This window comes from Pagrus major, chromosome 9 (assembly GCF_040436345.1).
Source record: "Pagrus major chromosome 9, Pma_NU_1.0".
Classification (NCBI taxonomy): domain Eukaryota; kingdom Metazoa; phylum Chordata; class Actinopteri; order Spariformes; family Sparidae; genus Pagrus; species Pagrus major.
The window spans coordinates 30,344,604-30,361,999 of record NC_133223.1 but is presented as its reverse complement, the minus strand read 5'-3'; the positions used below and the strand labels follow the sequence as shown (position 1 = coordinate 30,361,999).

The window sequence follows — 17,396 nt, the reverse complement described above, 5'->3', positions numbered from 1 at the left end:
ACTGCCACGAGGGGGAGACAAAAGTACAACGCTCGGCTTTAATGAATGATAAAAAGTGGACTGTTTCCTTCTGAAGGGTGTTTTTGCAGCGGTCAGTCTGAAAACGTCTCTAAATAAAGAACAGGTATGAGCGCAGAGAGAGAATCGGTGATAGATAACAGTGTTTTATTAGAGTTTGTACAAGAGACACCAAGTCTAAAAAAAACAGCACGTTCACTGTCCTGACTGCGAGTCCATCACAGCCACAAGAAACCGAAGTGCCATCACGACAGTTCATGGGGTTTATGGAGACTTTACATACAGAATTACAACCATGTGGACAGAGAAAAGAAACCAAAACATGTAAAAGTTTGACAGGCGTGAGCTTGAAACTGCACGGCTTCATCCGCCGATGATTGGAGGAAGTTTTTGGCTTTTATCTTTTAAGATATTTCAACTCAAATTTGCATTTTCTGAATATATTTTTAAATATTCAGTCTTTACAGTATCTGCTGGTGATACCGTATATCTGACCGAAGCTCACAATTCCAAGCTCACGCTAAATTCATATGCAATTTTCCACGTCACAATTGATGCGCGAGAGACACAGATCAACATATATAAAGACATGTGGAAGGTAATCAAATGAACTGTCTGATTACATGGGATTAAAAACACATTTATTAAATCATACAAAAATATGCATGCAAGAGGGAGAATGAGAACTCAGACAAAAAAAATAAAATAAGGAGGAGTAACATGACATGAACAATAAAAATCTGATGATTTCCATTCAAATACTGGTATGTGCATTCAAAAGCCCCTCTGTCATGATTGTGATTGTAGAGAGAAATTGTAAATTTGAGGGAAGAAAAGAAGGAAGAGGCTTTTAAAATTAAAACCAGTCAGTGCTGGTCTGCTCCAGTTTTCATGCAGCCACCGCTTTTTTAGATTTTGTGTCAACAACGGGGAAAATCAGCCTTTCGGCAAACCAGAAAGACGACCTACATGACTGACTTTCTGTCCAAAAGTCAAAACCAGATCACTGGAGGTTGAGATGAGACACTGAAATCAAACCGAACACATCTGAGGTTTTTTCTCATGAACTGTCTCCAGTGTTTCCCTCCAGGAGTCATCTAATGTAGCAAACTTTCTGACTGTAAAGAAAATGAAGTACGTCATCGCTGAAAAATCCTCTACTTGTGCAGCATTTGGCTCATCATAATCACATGCACACAACTTGTCGTGCTCTTGTCGTCTTACTTTATCCCAGTACACGCCTGCTTCTTCTCCTGACAATCTCTTTTGCATGTGCACATAATTTTAAATTAAATCGAGACCACTTGGACTATTCCGCCTCCTCCTCCTAGGGTGGTACGTTCTGCCTCCCGAGTGTAGTAACAAAGACCACAGGAGAGTTTTACTGCCTTTGTTTTCAATCTTTGTTGGCGTCACTTTAACAGTCAGGACTTTGAGTCACTTGTTAATGTAGTTTCACACTTAACATCAACACTCACGGATTAAATCTTTTAAAGCAGACAAACGACCAAACTCAGCTTCTTGCATCCAACTGTAAAGGAAGTTCTTTGTCTGTCTTGAAAAGTGCTCATCTGTTCGACTTCACACTTGGCAGATGTATTGCTCGAAGAGCACCGCCGAGTATCAGCTAATGAGATTGACCAGATATATTTCTTCATAGTGCATTGCTACCACCAGAAGTACACACTGTAGTGTATTGACAGGGAACGCACAGTTTGCTACAGAACATTTAAGAACAGAAGAAGAAATATTGACCAGAGATGTTCGAACGTAGCAAAGTCTTGTAAGTTTCCCATTTTATTTTAAGAATCAGTGATTTAACTTTTGGAATGAATGCTTTTGTTCCCAGAAATAACCTGGTCCCAAACAGCTAAAGAGCCTGGTCCCAAACAACTAAAGAGCCTGGTCCCAACCAGATAAGGAGCCTGGACCCAAACAGCTAAAGAGCCTGGTCCCAAACAGCTAAAGAGCCTGGTCCCAAACAGCTAAAGAGCCTGGTCCCAAACAACTAAAGAGCCTGGTCCCAACCAGCTAAAGAGCCTGGTTCCACCCAGCTAAAGAGCCTGGTCCCAACCAGCTAAAGAGCCTGGTCCCAACCAGCTAAAGAGCCTTGTCCCAACCAGCTAAAGAGCCTGGTCCCAACCAGCTAAAGAGCCTGGCCCCAAACAGCTAAAGAGCTTGGTTCCACCCAGCTAAAGAGCCTGGTCCCAACCAGCTAAAGAGCCTGGTCCCAACCAGCTAAAGAGCCTGGTCCCAACCAGCTAAAGAGCCTGGTCTCACACAGCTAAAGAGCCTGGTCTCACACAGTCTCATATGATGATAACGGTATTATATTGATATATTGGATACGTGTGAAGAAATCACCGCAGGAGCAGCAAGAAAAGAGGTTTTTTTCTAACATTTCCGAAAAGAATTAATGACGCCAGAAGCTTTTGAATACTTTGTACCTCCACGAAAAAAAATGAGCAGAAACTTAAAAACAGGGAAAACAAACCTCTAACAGAAGTCTTTGACATACAAAATAACACAAAAGAAAAAAACTTCACACATGACACATAATAACAGGGTATTATTGGCTCCAGCAGTGTCACTTTGAGCTGGAGTCAAACCCAGTGCCAAACACTCCACACACCAGCTTTACAGTTTAAACAACAATTGGATAAAACAGATTAAACTCCCCCCCCCACACACACACACTAAAGTCACAGTAGAGCGACTCTAAGGCATCTGCTGACATGACAGTCATGTGCAAGTATTTCTATTTCCTGGAGGAGACAATATTATAAATTCGGAACGTCTGAAGTGTATTATTAATAAACACACATTCTGGTCTGCTGCTGAGGATTATCACTCATGTACAGACACCTACAAGCTATATACACCCGCCACTATGTACATCCAGAAGTACAGTAAAGTATGAAGAGTAACACTTTGAGAGATTTACAAACAATACTGATCATGTGTTGTGTGTGTGTGTTTGCATACTAACACACTTTTTGAGCATCCAGATAAACGTTTCTGGATCAGTGAACTGGAGATATCTGACTCTGTTTGGTATTGCAGTTCCAAGTTTCTCTTCCCTCTGAAAACTGAAAATATAAATTCACTTTTGTCTGCTGGTAGAGCTGGGTGGTTTCCATCATGATTAGTTTCTTTACTTTGAGAAAATATGAACTTTCTTTTCACGTCATGGAAAAAAAAAAATCGTCTAATGTTAAATGTTGCCCGAACAAAAGCAGCTGCCCAAGAACTTGTACAAAGTTTGGGCAAAAATTTGGCTTTAACGGTTGAGAAAACCCTTTTTTCAATGCTTGAGTCCTATATTAACAACATTTTCTGACAAATTTCGAGGAAATTAACGAGGAAATTAAGCTTGTCTTAGTTCAGCGAAAAAGTAAAAATATCTACTATCTTCTTAATGTGATATTTTTGAGTTTATTTATTTTATCTATTAGACTTAGAAAACTAAGAGCTAGGACTATTGCCTTTTGTGGTAACAATGTGGCGACACGAGACAGTACGGGCCGAGGCTAACTGGTTAGCATGCTACCGTCATGGACATCTCTGCAATACAGTACAAAAACGACATTATGTCACTGAAACGTCATTTCTTCACGTTCTGTTGATGATTTCAGTTCATTTCTGAATGTTTTAAAACTCTGGCCTTATCTTACATATTGCACTGTTAATCCAGCGTCACTTACTATCCGTTTTTTTTTTTTCCATTTCTATGCCAACTTCTGGCAGTTTTCTGATTCTAGTATTCAGGTTCAACACCCAGCTCTACCTGCTGCTCTGTGTCTGTTATTTCAAGTACAGGTTGAATTTTCAGATCCGACACTTTAACTTTTTTTCCCTTAAAGCTTTAAAAATCCAGCATTTTTCAATACGGTGAATACTTTACATTTACATTTCTCTGTCTCTGTAGAAAGCAGCTCGATTTCTCGACGAAGGCATCCTGTTTGAACAAGAGTGTATTTGTGTGCGCAGCGTAAACATTCAGCGATGGTTTTGGAGTGAGGCCCAGTCGGACCTGCAGATAAACCCTGCAGTCACCTGCTCACAGTGGAGAAGTTAACGGTTGTGCGAGGACTGGTCAGATCTGCGTTAGCTACGAGGTGCTTTAAGTGGAGGTTATGTCATTGAACACACACCACCCCCTCCGCTGGCGTCACACTGGGTTAACTCGCTAACCTCGACAAACATGGAGCAACCAGCCGCACACACAGACACACACACTCTCTCTGTTCGTCTAAGCTCAACAGCAGCTCAGAATGATGCAGAGTCTTGTAAGCAGCTTGTGTTTTAGTCATTGCACGGCTCCTAAGCCTTTTGCATGAGCAAAATCAGCCCCAACTGCGGTCCAGGCACAAATACTGGCGGGTTACAGTCAAATTGAAGCCCTTTTTTTTAAATAGCAGTTTCTCTTTTAAATATGTTTTTTTTAGTCGGGTTTCTCAACCTTGACTCTGCTTTCAAGTTCTGAAGTTCTCACGAGCTCCATCTTTTTAAAGATGTGGAAAGAGGCACAAATGATGCTCTATTTCAACAGTTATTCTTAATAATGTTTACCATTAAAAGTAATTGCAGCACATGAAAAAGTGCAGTATTAGTCCTGAAAATGTCCTCAGTTCTTAGACCAGGGCTGCAACTAACGTTTACTTTGGTTTCTCGATTAATGAATTAGTTGTTTGGTCTATAAAATGTCTGGTTCCTAAAACTCAAGTTAGCATCCACAAACCCAAAGTTTTTCAGTTTAATGTCAGGAGAAGTAAAGAAACCAGAAAATATTCACATTTAAGAATCAGGAATCAGAGAACTTTTACATTTTACTCACTCACTCACCAATTAATCGATTGATTGTTGCAGCTCTAGTCCCGACAAGAACAGTGCAGTGATAGTGACTAAAATAATTATTTTTTTAAAAAAAAGGTGCAATATATCAGATTTGGCCACCTGTCAAATTCAAACTCACAGGAATGACAGCTTACTGCTGTTGTAGCTGCTCTTAGCCAGTTGACACTGCTTGCACAGGAGCTTTGGACTGAATTGGGCCACTGTTAGCTGGTTAGCATGCTAACTTAAGCAGATGTCTCTGCAACTTTCCACTAAAATTCTCACACATTGCACCTTTAAGTTTTGGGTTTGATTTCTCCTTGAGAAAAAAGTCCAGAGTGTAACATTGGAAAAGCTGAACATCTGCCTTATCAAAATCCCTTCCAAGCTCTCATTATATTTTGAAAATGAGAAATTATGTGACCAAACTGCTGCATTAACAGCGAACTGATATGTTAAGAATGTCGAAAACCTTCCCGTCAATAATCCTAAAGGATTCCTTTATACTGCCATTTTTCATTATCTGCTACAGTTCATCCAGCATCTGCATTCATGTGCTAAAATCAGTGTGAGCTACATGAAGCAGTCATTCCTATGAAGTAGTCTGAATTTAGATTTAAAGATTGTTGGTCTAAAAGCTGGTTTACTGAAGCTCCACACGTGCAAAACACATTCATACGTGTTAATTAGTTTTTGCTTAAAATAAAACTGAATTTCCAAATCAACCCTTAGCCTACATCCTTGAAGAGGATTGTCAAACACAACCAGATGAGATTTAAACATCCTGTACACTGTACATTAGATACCACACACGCACACACACACGCACGCACACACACGCACGCACACACACACACACACGCACACACACACACACACACTAAGGCAACAAGCAGGCGGTGGCTACGAGTTCATTTGGAGTTCAGAGCAAAAAAGAGCAGAAATTAACAAGCAGTAACCCTCCGTCACAAATAAAAACAAAGAGAAGTTTCGTCCACACAGTAACCGCTTCACAAGCAATAAATAATCCTCTACATAATTTATATATAAATATTCAAGGGTGAGGAAACGTGATGATGTTGTTGCAAGAGGTGGGGAGAGAGATCAATCGAGGTGGGGGTGTGAGGGTCTCCTTTTTTCTTTCTTTGTGTAAATTTCACTTGGCGACAGTGTCCATCCTATAGACTACAGTGGTGGAGCTGTCCTCGTGCGACTCAGTGGGGGACACCTTTTTCCAAAGAGGGGCTTTCAGAGCGAGCTCCTGTTGGAGACTCTCGTAATCCATCGGTCCGAAGGTGTGCAGCTGTTTAATCGACACGAATAACACATTAGTCTTGAGTGCCTGTGAGTGTGTTTGTGTGTGAGTGGTATGTGTTTTGCTGAAGTAGAAAACCAGAAAAACCAGAGCCAAACCCAGTTCAGTTAATTATTTACTGGCAAAACTGGAAATGTTTCAGCCAGAGCTGCAGACTAGCTTTTTCACCACAGTCCAGAAAAACTATTTTTACCCTCCTGAAGTAAATGTGAAACGGCCCCGAAAGAAAGAATTCTGCTTCTTAACTATTATTAAAAGTTATTAAAGTATTATCATTTAAAGTATTTTTACCTCCAAGCTGTACTCTGCTGAAGTACTTCAGTAAATGCTGTAAAACGTTGTAGCCCAACTTTTTTTTAATAAAATGACATCTGAGCACTGGAACAGTAACTTTGCTTAGAATTTAATTATTATTTTATTAGCATCTATTTATGCATTATGTCATAAAAAAGTAGGATTTCATATAAGCCAGTATCGGCTCTAGCTGTCACATTGAACTGCAGTTCAGTGTTGCTCTGAAAATAAACTCAGTCCTCCTGTGTGTTTAGTTGTTAGCTTTATTAGTGCCGTTAGCTGTAAGCTCACTAAGCCAAACACACCGCCGAACTCTGCTGATAACACTGATAACACCTTACTAGCTCTCACGCTGCGGATTTCAACAGAGTTGTTGTTAACAATAAAGCATTAACTATATATTTTTTCAGATTTGAACCCATCATATTTTTCATAGGTCTCTGGCTGAGTAACCAGCCAGTCATAGAAATTATAGTAACAGCATGAGAAGAAGTGCTCGGTTGTAGTCAACAGAGCTGACTCAGTTTAGTCTGTTATTTGCCAACAGAAATATGGGACCTTTAGTCTCGACCACATTTCAGCACTCTGCTTTAAGGCAGGTTCTGATAAATGTATTAAATAATCAAGCAGACTGACTTTGGCTCTAGTTCATCCATCAGTGTGTGCATCCATGTATTCTTGACATACTTCTGGGGTTGGTCGACGTACCAAAGACGTCCTACAAAGTGTGAGATATAAATTTCCAGCTTTAGTCATGGAGTGTAAGCAATTATGTGCTTATTGTTCTTATTAACGATGCAAACGGTATCCGCTCACTTTCAAAAGTGACCAAACTAGAAGGACATGTTCAGAATGTCTGAAATCACCTGCAGCGATCTCCACAAGAATTCAAACAGTGCACCCAAAGATAGGGCGGAGAAGGGACAAGGACTGTCCCGTTCTACACGTTATCTGACATTACTTGTGTTTCTTCACTTCAGGTGAACTAGATGGAGATCAACATGTTAGCCAGCAGCTACTAAACAGCCGCTGCAGAAAGTTTACAGCTGTACTATTGCAGAGAGGCTGTTTGGTGTCAGTTGGTGTGATGAGGAATCATGGGTGCCGTTTCTGATGGTTTTGTTCTTCACAACGTGATGCTGTGTGTCCTTACCCGCTGGTCTCCTCCTTCTCTGCGGGGGTCGTGCTTCTTGGCAAAGTGCCTCAGGTTGTCGTAGTTGTGGAAGTTGAAGAGCTCAACGAGGTCCTGGAACGAAACGAGCGACAGATACATCAGAAGGATAAATACATTAATTTACTCTGCTCAATTTGACATTTCTTTCTAGTGACTGGAAGTTGTAAAGCGAACATTTCAGAAGGAAATTACACACAAAGAAATCTGACTACATTTGAACAGAGGCAGATTCTTGCACCCTGACATGCAGTGTTTACTGTGATCAGTATCCAGGCTCCAGGTCATCACTGATCAAACATGTCAAACAGGTTCAGTCAATTAGAAAGTAAGTGGTTCTCAAATTCCAATTATTGACCTTTTTTTCATGAGGTATTTTTGTTTTTGATTGTTTGTGCAGAAACAAATTAATTCAGAGAAGAGAAAAGGTGTGTTAGTGTCTCGTATCTGCAGAGACCCTGCAGCCCTCTGCCTGGGTTTTCTTATTTTCTCACTTTGTTGCTGCTCGGGATGCTTTACCAACCCAAAATGTGGTTATTTGACATCCTGGGAATGAGACTCAACAATCAACTATCTTTGTGGTGCGTTTAGGAACAGCTGGGACAAAATCCCACTGATTCTACCTTTAACTTTAACGGTCTTTGAATTCTATTAATATGACGTGAGCTTTGACCAGAACTGGCAAATGGCAAAATTGTCCTTTAGAGGGAGACTTTTTTCTTTGATACTCTGAGTACATTTCAGAGCCTGTACTTTATTACTTTTACTTTAGTAAAGAAGTTGAATCAGACCAGACTTTGACCAGAGTCTTTTTTAAACAGGTATCTGTACTTCTACTGGAGGAAAGACTGTTCTTTTGCCACCTCTGCTCCTGATACAATTAAAACACTCTCACTCTGCTGGTCTGCTACTTTTAGCGGTTTGTCCAAAAAAACAAAAAGCACAAACTGGCACAGTTATGTGTGTTATGTCTTACTCTTGCTCTGTGTGTATTCTTAGTACAAGTACACACTACAGGCATGTAGCGATCTGTGAGGCTCTGGACATTACGTACCGTGCAGAATTGAATTCCTCTGACTGAGTTGCCCAGCTTGTCCAGTGGAGGTGACCAGCACATGATACCCATCACATTGGGTACAACCAGCAGGATCCCCCCTGCTACTCCAGACTTGGCTGGCAGACCGACCTGCAACAGAGACAACAGACCGGTTACACAACAGGACACTTGCTGCGTTTATCTAAAAGTCGTAGCCTGGAAACAACACAATGCTAAAAATGGAACGTCAGCAAAGAACAAGTCAATTATTTATCACTTAGAGGAAATTATCCATTATGTATACAGAATAATCCTTTCAGTGAGCCTTCGTTTGTTTGTTTTTCAGGTAAGATCGAGCAAAAAGAGGTGTTTTAGATGAGACATCAACATTTTAGGGACTTTTTCTAAATCCCATCTCATAGTAACTTAGAGAACATAATACAAGGAGTGATCAGTGAAGGGTAAACTCACTCAACTAACTGCTTCAAATGTGCTTTTATCATGACAAACTGAAATGCTGAAGATATTTTCACACGTTGCCAAAATGCTGTTGAAATGCTCAGTCCTCTCACAACAAACACCTCAGCTCAGGCAGATGATGACACATATATGCCTCCATCAAGACTTGAAAGGTTTTATAACATGGATAAACATGTGCCGATATTGAAATTCAGTATCGGTCTGAAACCAGGGCCAGCTATTTGCTAAATGTACGTGTGAATTTCCTCTAATGTTTATCTGCACTACTGCTGCAAATTTCACATTAATGATTTACCAAATTCAAATTCTTTGTTCTAAGTCAATGATTTACACTAAAGGCTTTACTAAGAAACATCTGTAGCAGTGTTTCAATCATAAACAAATCAACACTGTAAACATAAAGATCAATGTAGTGGCGTAGGATCTGAATACTTCTTCCACTGCTGCTTTTACTTACATGGAAAGCAAACTGTCCTGAGAAGTCGTACATGCCGCAGGAGTGCATCAGACTCAACGTGTTCCTCACCGCCTCGGGGGTCAGCACGCGCTCCCCCGTGATAGGGCAGATGCCGCCGTTAGCCAGGGTGGCTGCCATGACACTGGCGCTCTCACAGGTCACCTCAATGGAGCAGAGCTGGGGAGTCACACAAAGGACAATTTGTATCATTTCTCTATCAGGATTTTCTTCCACTCAGCTTCTCATGTTACAGCTGATAGAGGCATGACGGTGGGGGGACAGCTCAGTGGTGTTCAAGGCGGCATTCATTTTGTTATTCTTCCACTTTTCCTGTATTGTTTTTTATTTGTATTAACTTTAGAAGAAAAAGAGGAAACAAGGGATGTAAAACTGTGAAGAAATAGAAGAAGAAGAAGAAGAAGAATCCATTTGTAGCACACCGGGACATAAACGTGCTGAAAAACAGAGGGAGTTTGGCAGAAAGAAAAGAGATATGTGGCTAAAAATGGTCGAGAAGCAGAAACTGGATCTGGTCAGGATCAATAGTGTAGGAAAAGCAGTAAAACAATAGTCTGTCATTAATAATAAATAAGAGGTAAAAACTGATACTGACGGGAAAAAAAAGAAAAACAAATCACTGCTACACTTACTTGAAAGTAGAAGTCCAGTACAGATGTCATGTCTGTCCCCTCTGGGAAACACTGCAGAGAAACACACACAGTTTAAAACAAGTGGAGCACAAAGATAAACAGATCAATTCAAAAATCTACTGTATGTTTACAGATAACGATCCTCTGATTTGGAGACAGATAAGTAGGTCAAATAAAAGGTTTATTTTAACCTAGCTTATTCCAAATATCCATGTGTAAACTAAAGGACTAAAAGGATTATAATCAACTTATTGAGGACTACAAAAACACTGATATAGCTGTAACTAGCTCCTCCTCTTACAAACTTTTTCAGCTTTATAGATCAGCGAAACATTAACAGAGACATAAAAACAAAGTTAGCAACGCTTCATGACTCATCCAAGGTCAGACCTTTTTTTCTTTCAGGTAGTAGCCGATGGCGAAGTTCCTGTCGCCTGACTCACGCTCAGACTGGAATCTGTCACACAAAGAGCAGAGCACTCCCATTACATAGAGGAAGGAAATATTTGCACCATGCGTCCCTGTTATCATCCCTGTGTGTGTGTGTGTGCGTGTGTGTGTTTGCACTTGAGTGTTGGAATGCCATCGCCCCACACCCCTTCATGTGTACAGTACAACCAGAGCTCTCATGCAATCATGTGATGATGCTGCAACATGAGCCCCCAGCACAGGGTCTTTTTCCAGAAACATTGTTAGCATGTGCTGTCATCATGAATCATGCAAATGCAGGTGACCTTTAGAGGCCAAGTCCTGTCCTCCTCTACAAGGAAGTCTATTCAAAATCAATGAAACAAATAACTACAGATGTAAGTGAATGGAAATATTGGTAATTACGCTTTTTTACTCTCACATCACCAAACTTTTCCAGAGAAACTGTCTGGTTTTGTTTAAGAGGTAATGCCTGGGAAACATTTTAAAAGAGAGAACAGATAATCTTTAGAGTCTGCTGGTCTGTTCTACGTGTGTTGTATTAATGTGTGTGCATACAAAGATTTGTAATCTATATGGCCCAGTAGTTAGTGTAGTACAGGCTGTAGGGGTACTTGAAGGTGAACCCATTGATCAGGTGATCTCAAAACATATTACTCACAGGCTCCGTGTCTGATTTTTATTTAAAAAGGTAAGGTGAAACATTGAAAATAACAATTCAATATTTTAATTAATGTAACATCTTATGCGTCAAAAATTCTCCAGTAAAACAACTTGAAAATTGCCAGAGATAGTCGAAATAAGGTTAAGATTTCTTAATATAATTTTAATATCTTCCTATGTGAAAATCAGTTGGACATCGTCAATGTTTAAGCTTGTAATTAGTAAAAGTGCTGTAGTGAAAGAACTTGAAAGTAATAACGGCTGTAGCTATGTATTTAAATAAAGGAAAGTAACAAAGAAAATTGATATTTTCCCCATTTAAAACAACCTTTGTGGCCATTCAAGTAAAGATTTCTGAGTTTATGTGGTGCACCTGAATGCACCTCAATCCCTGTCGTGGCCCATGTTCTATGACGTACAAAGCAATGTAGATTTAAGAGTTTACGACGTGCACCCGAAGGCACCGTGAGTGTCAAACTCTGACAGACAGCAGAGGAGAGAAGCACACAATAATATAAATCTATGGAGACAGATGACACCAAAACACGGAAGAGACACGTCGACACTACAGGGGAAATATCATATATATCAGATGTGTCATCTGTGGAAAGGATCATTGTAAATAATCTCCATTTACACAACATCACTAAAAACTTCCTCATGTGGACGTCTTCTCCAAAAACTACATAATGCCCCTTTCAACTTGAAAACATGACTCAGGATTACTCACGTAGCATTGCTGAAACCCACATACTCGTTTCCAGCCATGTTTTTCAGAAAGTTCATGACCTGGAGGGAAACAAGAGAGAGCATTGAGGGTCACAAAATGTTCAACAGGCGTTCATGGTATCATTTTTTAGGTTTTGTTTTTTATGGATCTACCTTGAGCTGTCTCACTACAATCTCTAAAGTTGCCTTAATTGATCGTTTGGCCACTTGAGGACGGCCCCGAATACAACTTGTGAGCAAACAGCTTATTCACACATCCTGCAGTTATGGAGCAACATTATCATTCATTTCGTCATGTTTGTGTCCACCTGATGAGATCAAGTCCAATATTGACTCTCCTTTTAGCTCCGTTTCTGGTCTCCTCCAACCCCTGAGGGGAGTATCTGCCTCTTTAGCTGCTCTAACTGCTTCTGTCTGCTGTTTGGAGGTGAGCAGGTAATGTACAGTGGATTTTGAGCTTTTCTCGCTGAAAATAGCTCCCAAAAATTACACTATCAGAGCGAAGAAAAACTGCAAAATTGAGGACTAGACAGCTGATCAATGAGTTAAAACACTTTAAAACAAAACAAAAGTGTAATGACTTTACACTAAAAACTACTAAGAATGACTATATAGTAAGGAACTGGTCACAGCTAATTAACTCTAAGTCTTTTAAGAGACAATAATAAAGAGAGTCTCTACAAAAGTCCATGAAAGTTTACTTTGACTTCAGTTGTTGGCCCAGGTAATACTTACATAGTCAAATTTTTCTGCGTTGCCTTCACCTTGCTGAGGAGAGCACAAAAGAGTAAGCAGTTAGCACAGTTCAGTCACCGAGGGATGTTGCAGAGGACAAGCACAGCATCATAAAAAAGATACTAAAATGAAAATACTACTGCTGACAAATTAAAACTACAGAATTAGCAGGTGTGAATAGATTCTTTTTTTTTATTATTACAGATAGTACATTGTAAAATCACATGAGCTTTGCCAAGAATTATAACAAGTAGATACAAATTATTAATAAGATTGGCTTGCGAATAGGTTACAAGGAGGGAAGTCTTTTGGAGTGAAAAAGGGAGATTTAGTAGACATGTGCATTACCAGAGCTTAGCCAGTTAAAGAGAAACATGTCTCATCATTTACATCTCACTGATTCCAATAAAGAATCAATATTATTTCAAGAGTAAAAAACACAATTTTTTTTTTTACAGACTGAAGCAGCTGTGACTGCATGTGTGTGTCTACATGAAATATAACTGCACAGAGATGTGGGTGTATGCAGGCAGGTTTGTATTATGGGTTATAAAAATGCAGGTGTGTGTTTGAGAATGTGTCGATCAACATGTGTCATCTGTGCAAAGAGCCTGTCAGCCAAAACAGAGGGTAAAGAGGGAAATAAGAGAGGAATGGTCCCTTCACAGCTCAGTGTACATTTATCAGGTCATTGATGCTGCTTATCCCCACAAAGAACACGCAGCTAAAGAAAAAATGGACACGCATGCACATTTAAAGTGCTACAGCATTATATGATTTTTATTAATTATTAATGTTTGGGATGGTGTGAAAAGATGCGTTTTAACTTTACATGTAAAAAAATGCTTCATTTTAAAACTCTACACTTTACTGTGCAGAAGCAAAAGTAAGTGACACTGATGGAGGTGTTAAAGAGTCACTAAATGGGGTTCTACAAAGCTGATTGGAGGAGAAAGAAGAAGAAGAAGAAGAAGAAGAAGTAGAGGAGGAGGAGGAGGAGAGGAGGGAGACAGAGGGGGAGGATCAGGGGGGTCGGGAGAGTGCGAGGAGATAGATATGGAAAAGGAAGAAAAAATTACCAACGTCATTTGACCTGCAGCAGCAGTCATTATTTCCCACAGTTCCTAAGTCTGGAAAATATGCAACAAATACACAAACAGCAACAACATGTAGCCTTCAAGCACCATGTAACAACACGGCAACCATCCCATAGTTTTCCCACCGAGGTTAAAGCAAACTGGGCAACCTGACCAACAGCTTGACATTTGTGCTTCAGTATAAAACAAAAACATTGAGACACTGATGACAAAAGGTGAGCGGCAGATGTGGATACACATTATTGTCTCTGTAAGTGTGAGGTGATGCCGGATTCATTTCTGGGTTGTGACTTGTGTAGTTTAACAGGTCTACTGCGTGATGCAAGAGTAACCTGCGCATACAGCTCTGCGCTCACTACAATCTGTAAAGTCTGCATCATAAATCAATAAGAAAACTGTTGGGAAACTGGTTTCGACTTGAACACTGCAAACACAGGAGTGTAGCTGTTACAAGGCTCCTTGTGTGTGAGGAGATCCTCACTGGACTATGTGGTATTTAACAGAGAAGAACGAGTAGATTTCCTGAAATAGACGTTTAGAAATTATGTTCATCTGCTTCTATGCTATGAGAAATGTTTAAGAATTAATTCAGCATTCTAGGAAAAAGGCTTTTTCATTTCCTTCCGTGAGCGAGATGAGAATATTAATCTCATGCGTGTCGTGCTGAGTTTGAGTCTGGACATGTTTCGCTAGTTTAGCATAAAAACCGCAAGCAAGAGGGAACAGGAAACATTTTTTGATACTCGATAAAAAGTATCTAAATTCAAGACCCAGCCCTATTATACACTCCTGTTTTTTTTTTGTTCCTTCTGTTTCTGTTCAGGCGCTGAGTGGATTGTGATGAAAAATTATGAGAAAGAAAAGAAAATACTGTTTTAATGGTCCTTCCATGAATTATTCATTCATCTCTTGCCTGCCAAGCATAAATGTTGCTGAGCAGCACTATGGAAAGGGACTCAATAGTGCTTTGCTGAAAAGATTAACTTTATGGAACCAACTTCAAAAACATGCCCAAGTAAAATGGATTACTGTGACGACTGTGTTGTCATCTTTGTTTTAAATGCACAATAAACAAAGGCACAATTAATACATCTTGTTGGCATTTAAAGAGTGCAACCACTTGCTCCGCTTATGGAGCCACTTTGGGTGAAACCATCTGATCAAGAATATGAGGTTAAGTGTAGTTGATTTCAAAGGAGCTAGATTTGCAATGTGATAATGCACAAGAAATAAAAAGAGAAGAGGAATGGGATTTTATGTGGACACTGAAAACACACAGGTTCCAGTGCCTGAGAATTGTAACAGAGCTAAACTTTTGTTTCCTACAAGATCAAACAGGCCACAATCTTCATCATGCATTGTCATACATAGAGGATTTTGGCTCCTAATCACAAACACTACCATCTTTGGTCAGACACTTTTTCTTTCAACATCAGTAAGAATGCAACAAGGATGAAGTGGATCATTATTCAAATAATTCAGTTTAAAGTCTTGGACAAACGTATGTCAGCTCTAAGAAAAGCTTCAGACAAATACGAGTCCTTGAAGTTGAAAATGTGTCAAAGGAAAAAGCAAACATCTGCAGGACAGTCTTGCAGCTATAAGAAGCAACAGAGCTGCAACACAGTAAAGTTTTTATGGACAGCGTGCTAATAATTCACTGCCAGCACTGATTATGTGTGTAGAGTCTTGTAGGGTTAAATAATTAAACATTAAACCTGAGAATGATCATTAACAGCTGTAAAGAGCTTGAAAACACTGCCAATGTGAAAATCCTTCCTCTGTTGTGAGTGAACTTGCTTGTTTTGATTTGACGGATGACAGGCGATTAATTTCTGCCAACTCACTGTCAATCTGTCATCACACCAATTTGAAATTAAAATAGTGTGACATCCAAACTCGAAGGACTGTGGCAGGTGAAGTTTTATCTGACTCCCTGTCACTCTTTGCTGACTGGCTGCTCTGCATGCACCTGCATTTGACCCGCCCTGCGTGCAGGTTATTTTCAGTAGGGACGATAAGAGCGTGTGCTGGGGCGGCTAAGTGCCTTCAGGAAGGAGGATTAGCACAAGTCTTAAATCACCACAACAAGACACAAGGCAGTGGACTAAGGTAGTGACCTAGAAACGATTCCAGCTGAGTCAAGAGTCATGATAATCTCAACACACTTGGAAGTCTACTGAGTCAGTAAAAATACCACAATAAGTAAAAAGAGTTTATGAAAACAGTGTGTTAAATTGTCTTCTAGAGTGCGTTTCATTGTGTCCAAACAAATGTAGGTCAATCAGGCCATTGTTAAACAAATCTTATCTGCCAATATTTATGTTAACCTTCGTGTTATCTGCCTGATAAAGCAGCTCAGTGATACCCACCATACAGGGAATTTTCCACTTTACAAGAAATTCTCTAGCAAAGGTTTCAGTGGAAATGAGACACAAGCTGGACGTAAAAAACACACACGAAGGAGAAAAAGTGTTACAGCCTTTACCTTTATCAGTGAAGTACAAACGATAGCGCCAGCATTCACCATGGGGTTGTGAGGCTTATCTGTAAAAAAAAAAAAAAAAAGACAAGAGAACGGTTGGCATGATGCAGGGGATCAAATTGTAAACAGTCACGCTTCTGCTCTGTATATAGACAGATCAAACACTTGGAATCAAATACATGTGGAGCGCATATTGACTCAAGATACAGAGGTGAATATAGCTACGACTACGTGGGAACTTTAATAAAGTATATTTAAAACAGCAGCAGAAGAAGAAGAATGTAAAATAAAGTAGTGTGCTGGTGTGTGTGTTGCTGGCGATGGTGAGCGGACTGCGAGCTGTACTTTCCCCTTTAAACACACCGATCACTTCGGTTCACAGCTGTGTCTCTGGGCTTGATAGAGTGGACAAGCCGTGCTTGCATGACTGTCTTTCGGCAAACTGGTGTTTGCCACCAGGCTGCTCGTGGAGGGTTAGCCCGCCCATTTGCACATCCAGCCTGTCCAGTCTCTCTAGCCCTGAAACTCTAATCTAAGAAGAGCAGCAGCCAGCCAGGAGGGAGGGGACTGCAACATCCAAAGAGATTGGTGTATACTGGGGAAACTACAGGTCACAATTTCCTGTGTTACCACCTCCGTTAAACACTGAAGGAGAAGCTGGAAAATACAATATTATCAAGGTGACCAATCACGGTTGCGGTCTGAAACGGTATATGGGGAGGTGCAAGTCAGGCTACTGCATAGGGCTTGCATCTACGCAGAGGTAAGGCGTAGTTTCAGTGCAGAAGCATAAATCGAGCTTTAGCCTTCAACGAACCTAGGGATAACGCTGTAGTGGATGTTATGTTTTGAAAGTTGCACAGTGAGTAAGCATACATAGCTTGGCAGGCTGACAATGTCTGTGTGGAAGCTTGCCATGGATCACTGTTACAAAAAGAAAAGAGGAATGGGATTTTATGTGGACACTGAAAACACACCAGTGCCTGATACTAGTAACAGAG

The 17,396-nt window shown here is 40.2% G+C and overlaps 1 protein-coding gene across 2 annotated transcripts in view; it reads right to left on the bottom strand.

Annotated features, from left to right (window-relative positions):
- Positions 1 to 17,396, bottom strand: part of glsb (glutaminase b) — a 37,031-nt gene that overhangs the window by 5,757 nt on the left and 13,878 nt on the right. Inside the window, exons 7-15 of one of the 2 annotated variants that reach the window (XM_073473411.1) lie at positions 16,399 to 16,457; positions 12,814 to 12,846; positions 12,080 to 12,138; positions 10,648 to 10,714; positions 10,258 to 10,308; positions 9,608 to 9,784; positions 8,689 to 8,820; positions 7,617 to 7,709; positions 3,743 to 6,157 (exon numbers count right to left, since the gene is read on the bottom strand). In XM_073473411.1, coding sequence (XP_073329512.1) covers positions 6,011 to 6,157; positions 7,617 to 7,709; positions 8,689 to 8,820; positions 9,608 to 9,784; positions 10,258 to 10,308; positions 10,648 to 10,714; positions 12,080 to 12,138; positions 12,814 to 12,846; positions 16,399 to 16,457 — 818 coding nt within the window. In that variant the 3' untranslated portion in view covers positions 3,743 to 6,010. Of the gene's footprint in view, positions 1 to 3,742; positions 6,158 to 7,616; positions 7,710 to 8,688; positions 8,821 to 9,607; positions 9,785 to 10,257; positions 10,309 to 10,647; positions 10,715 to 12,079; positions 12,139 to 12,813; positions 12,847 to 16,398; positions 16,458 to 17,396 lie in introns of those variants that run through there. The other variant, XM_073473410.1, reaches the window with a different exon arrangement.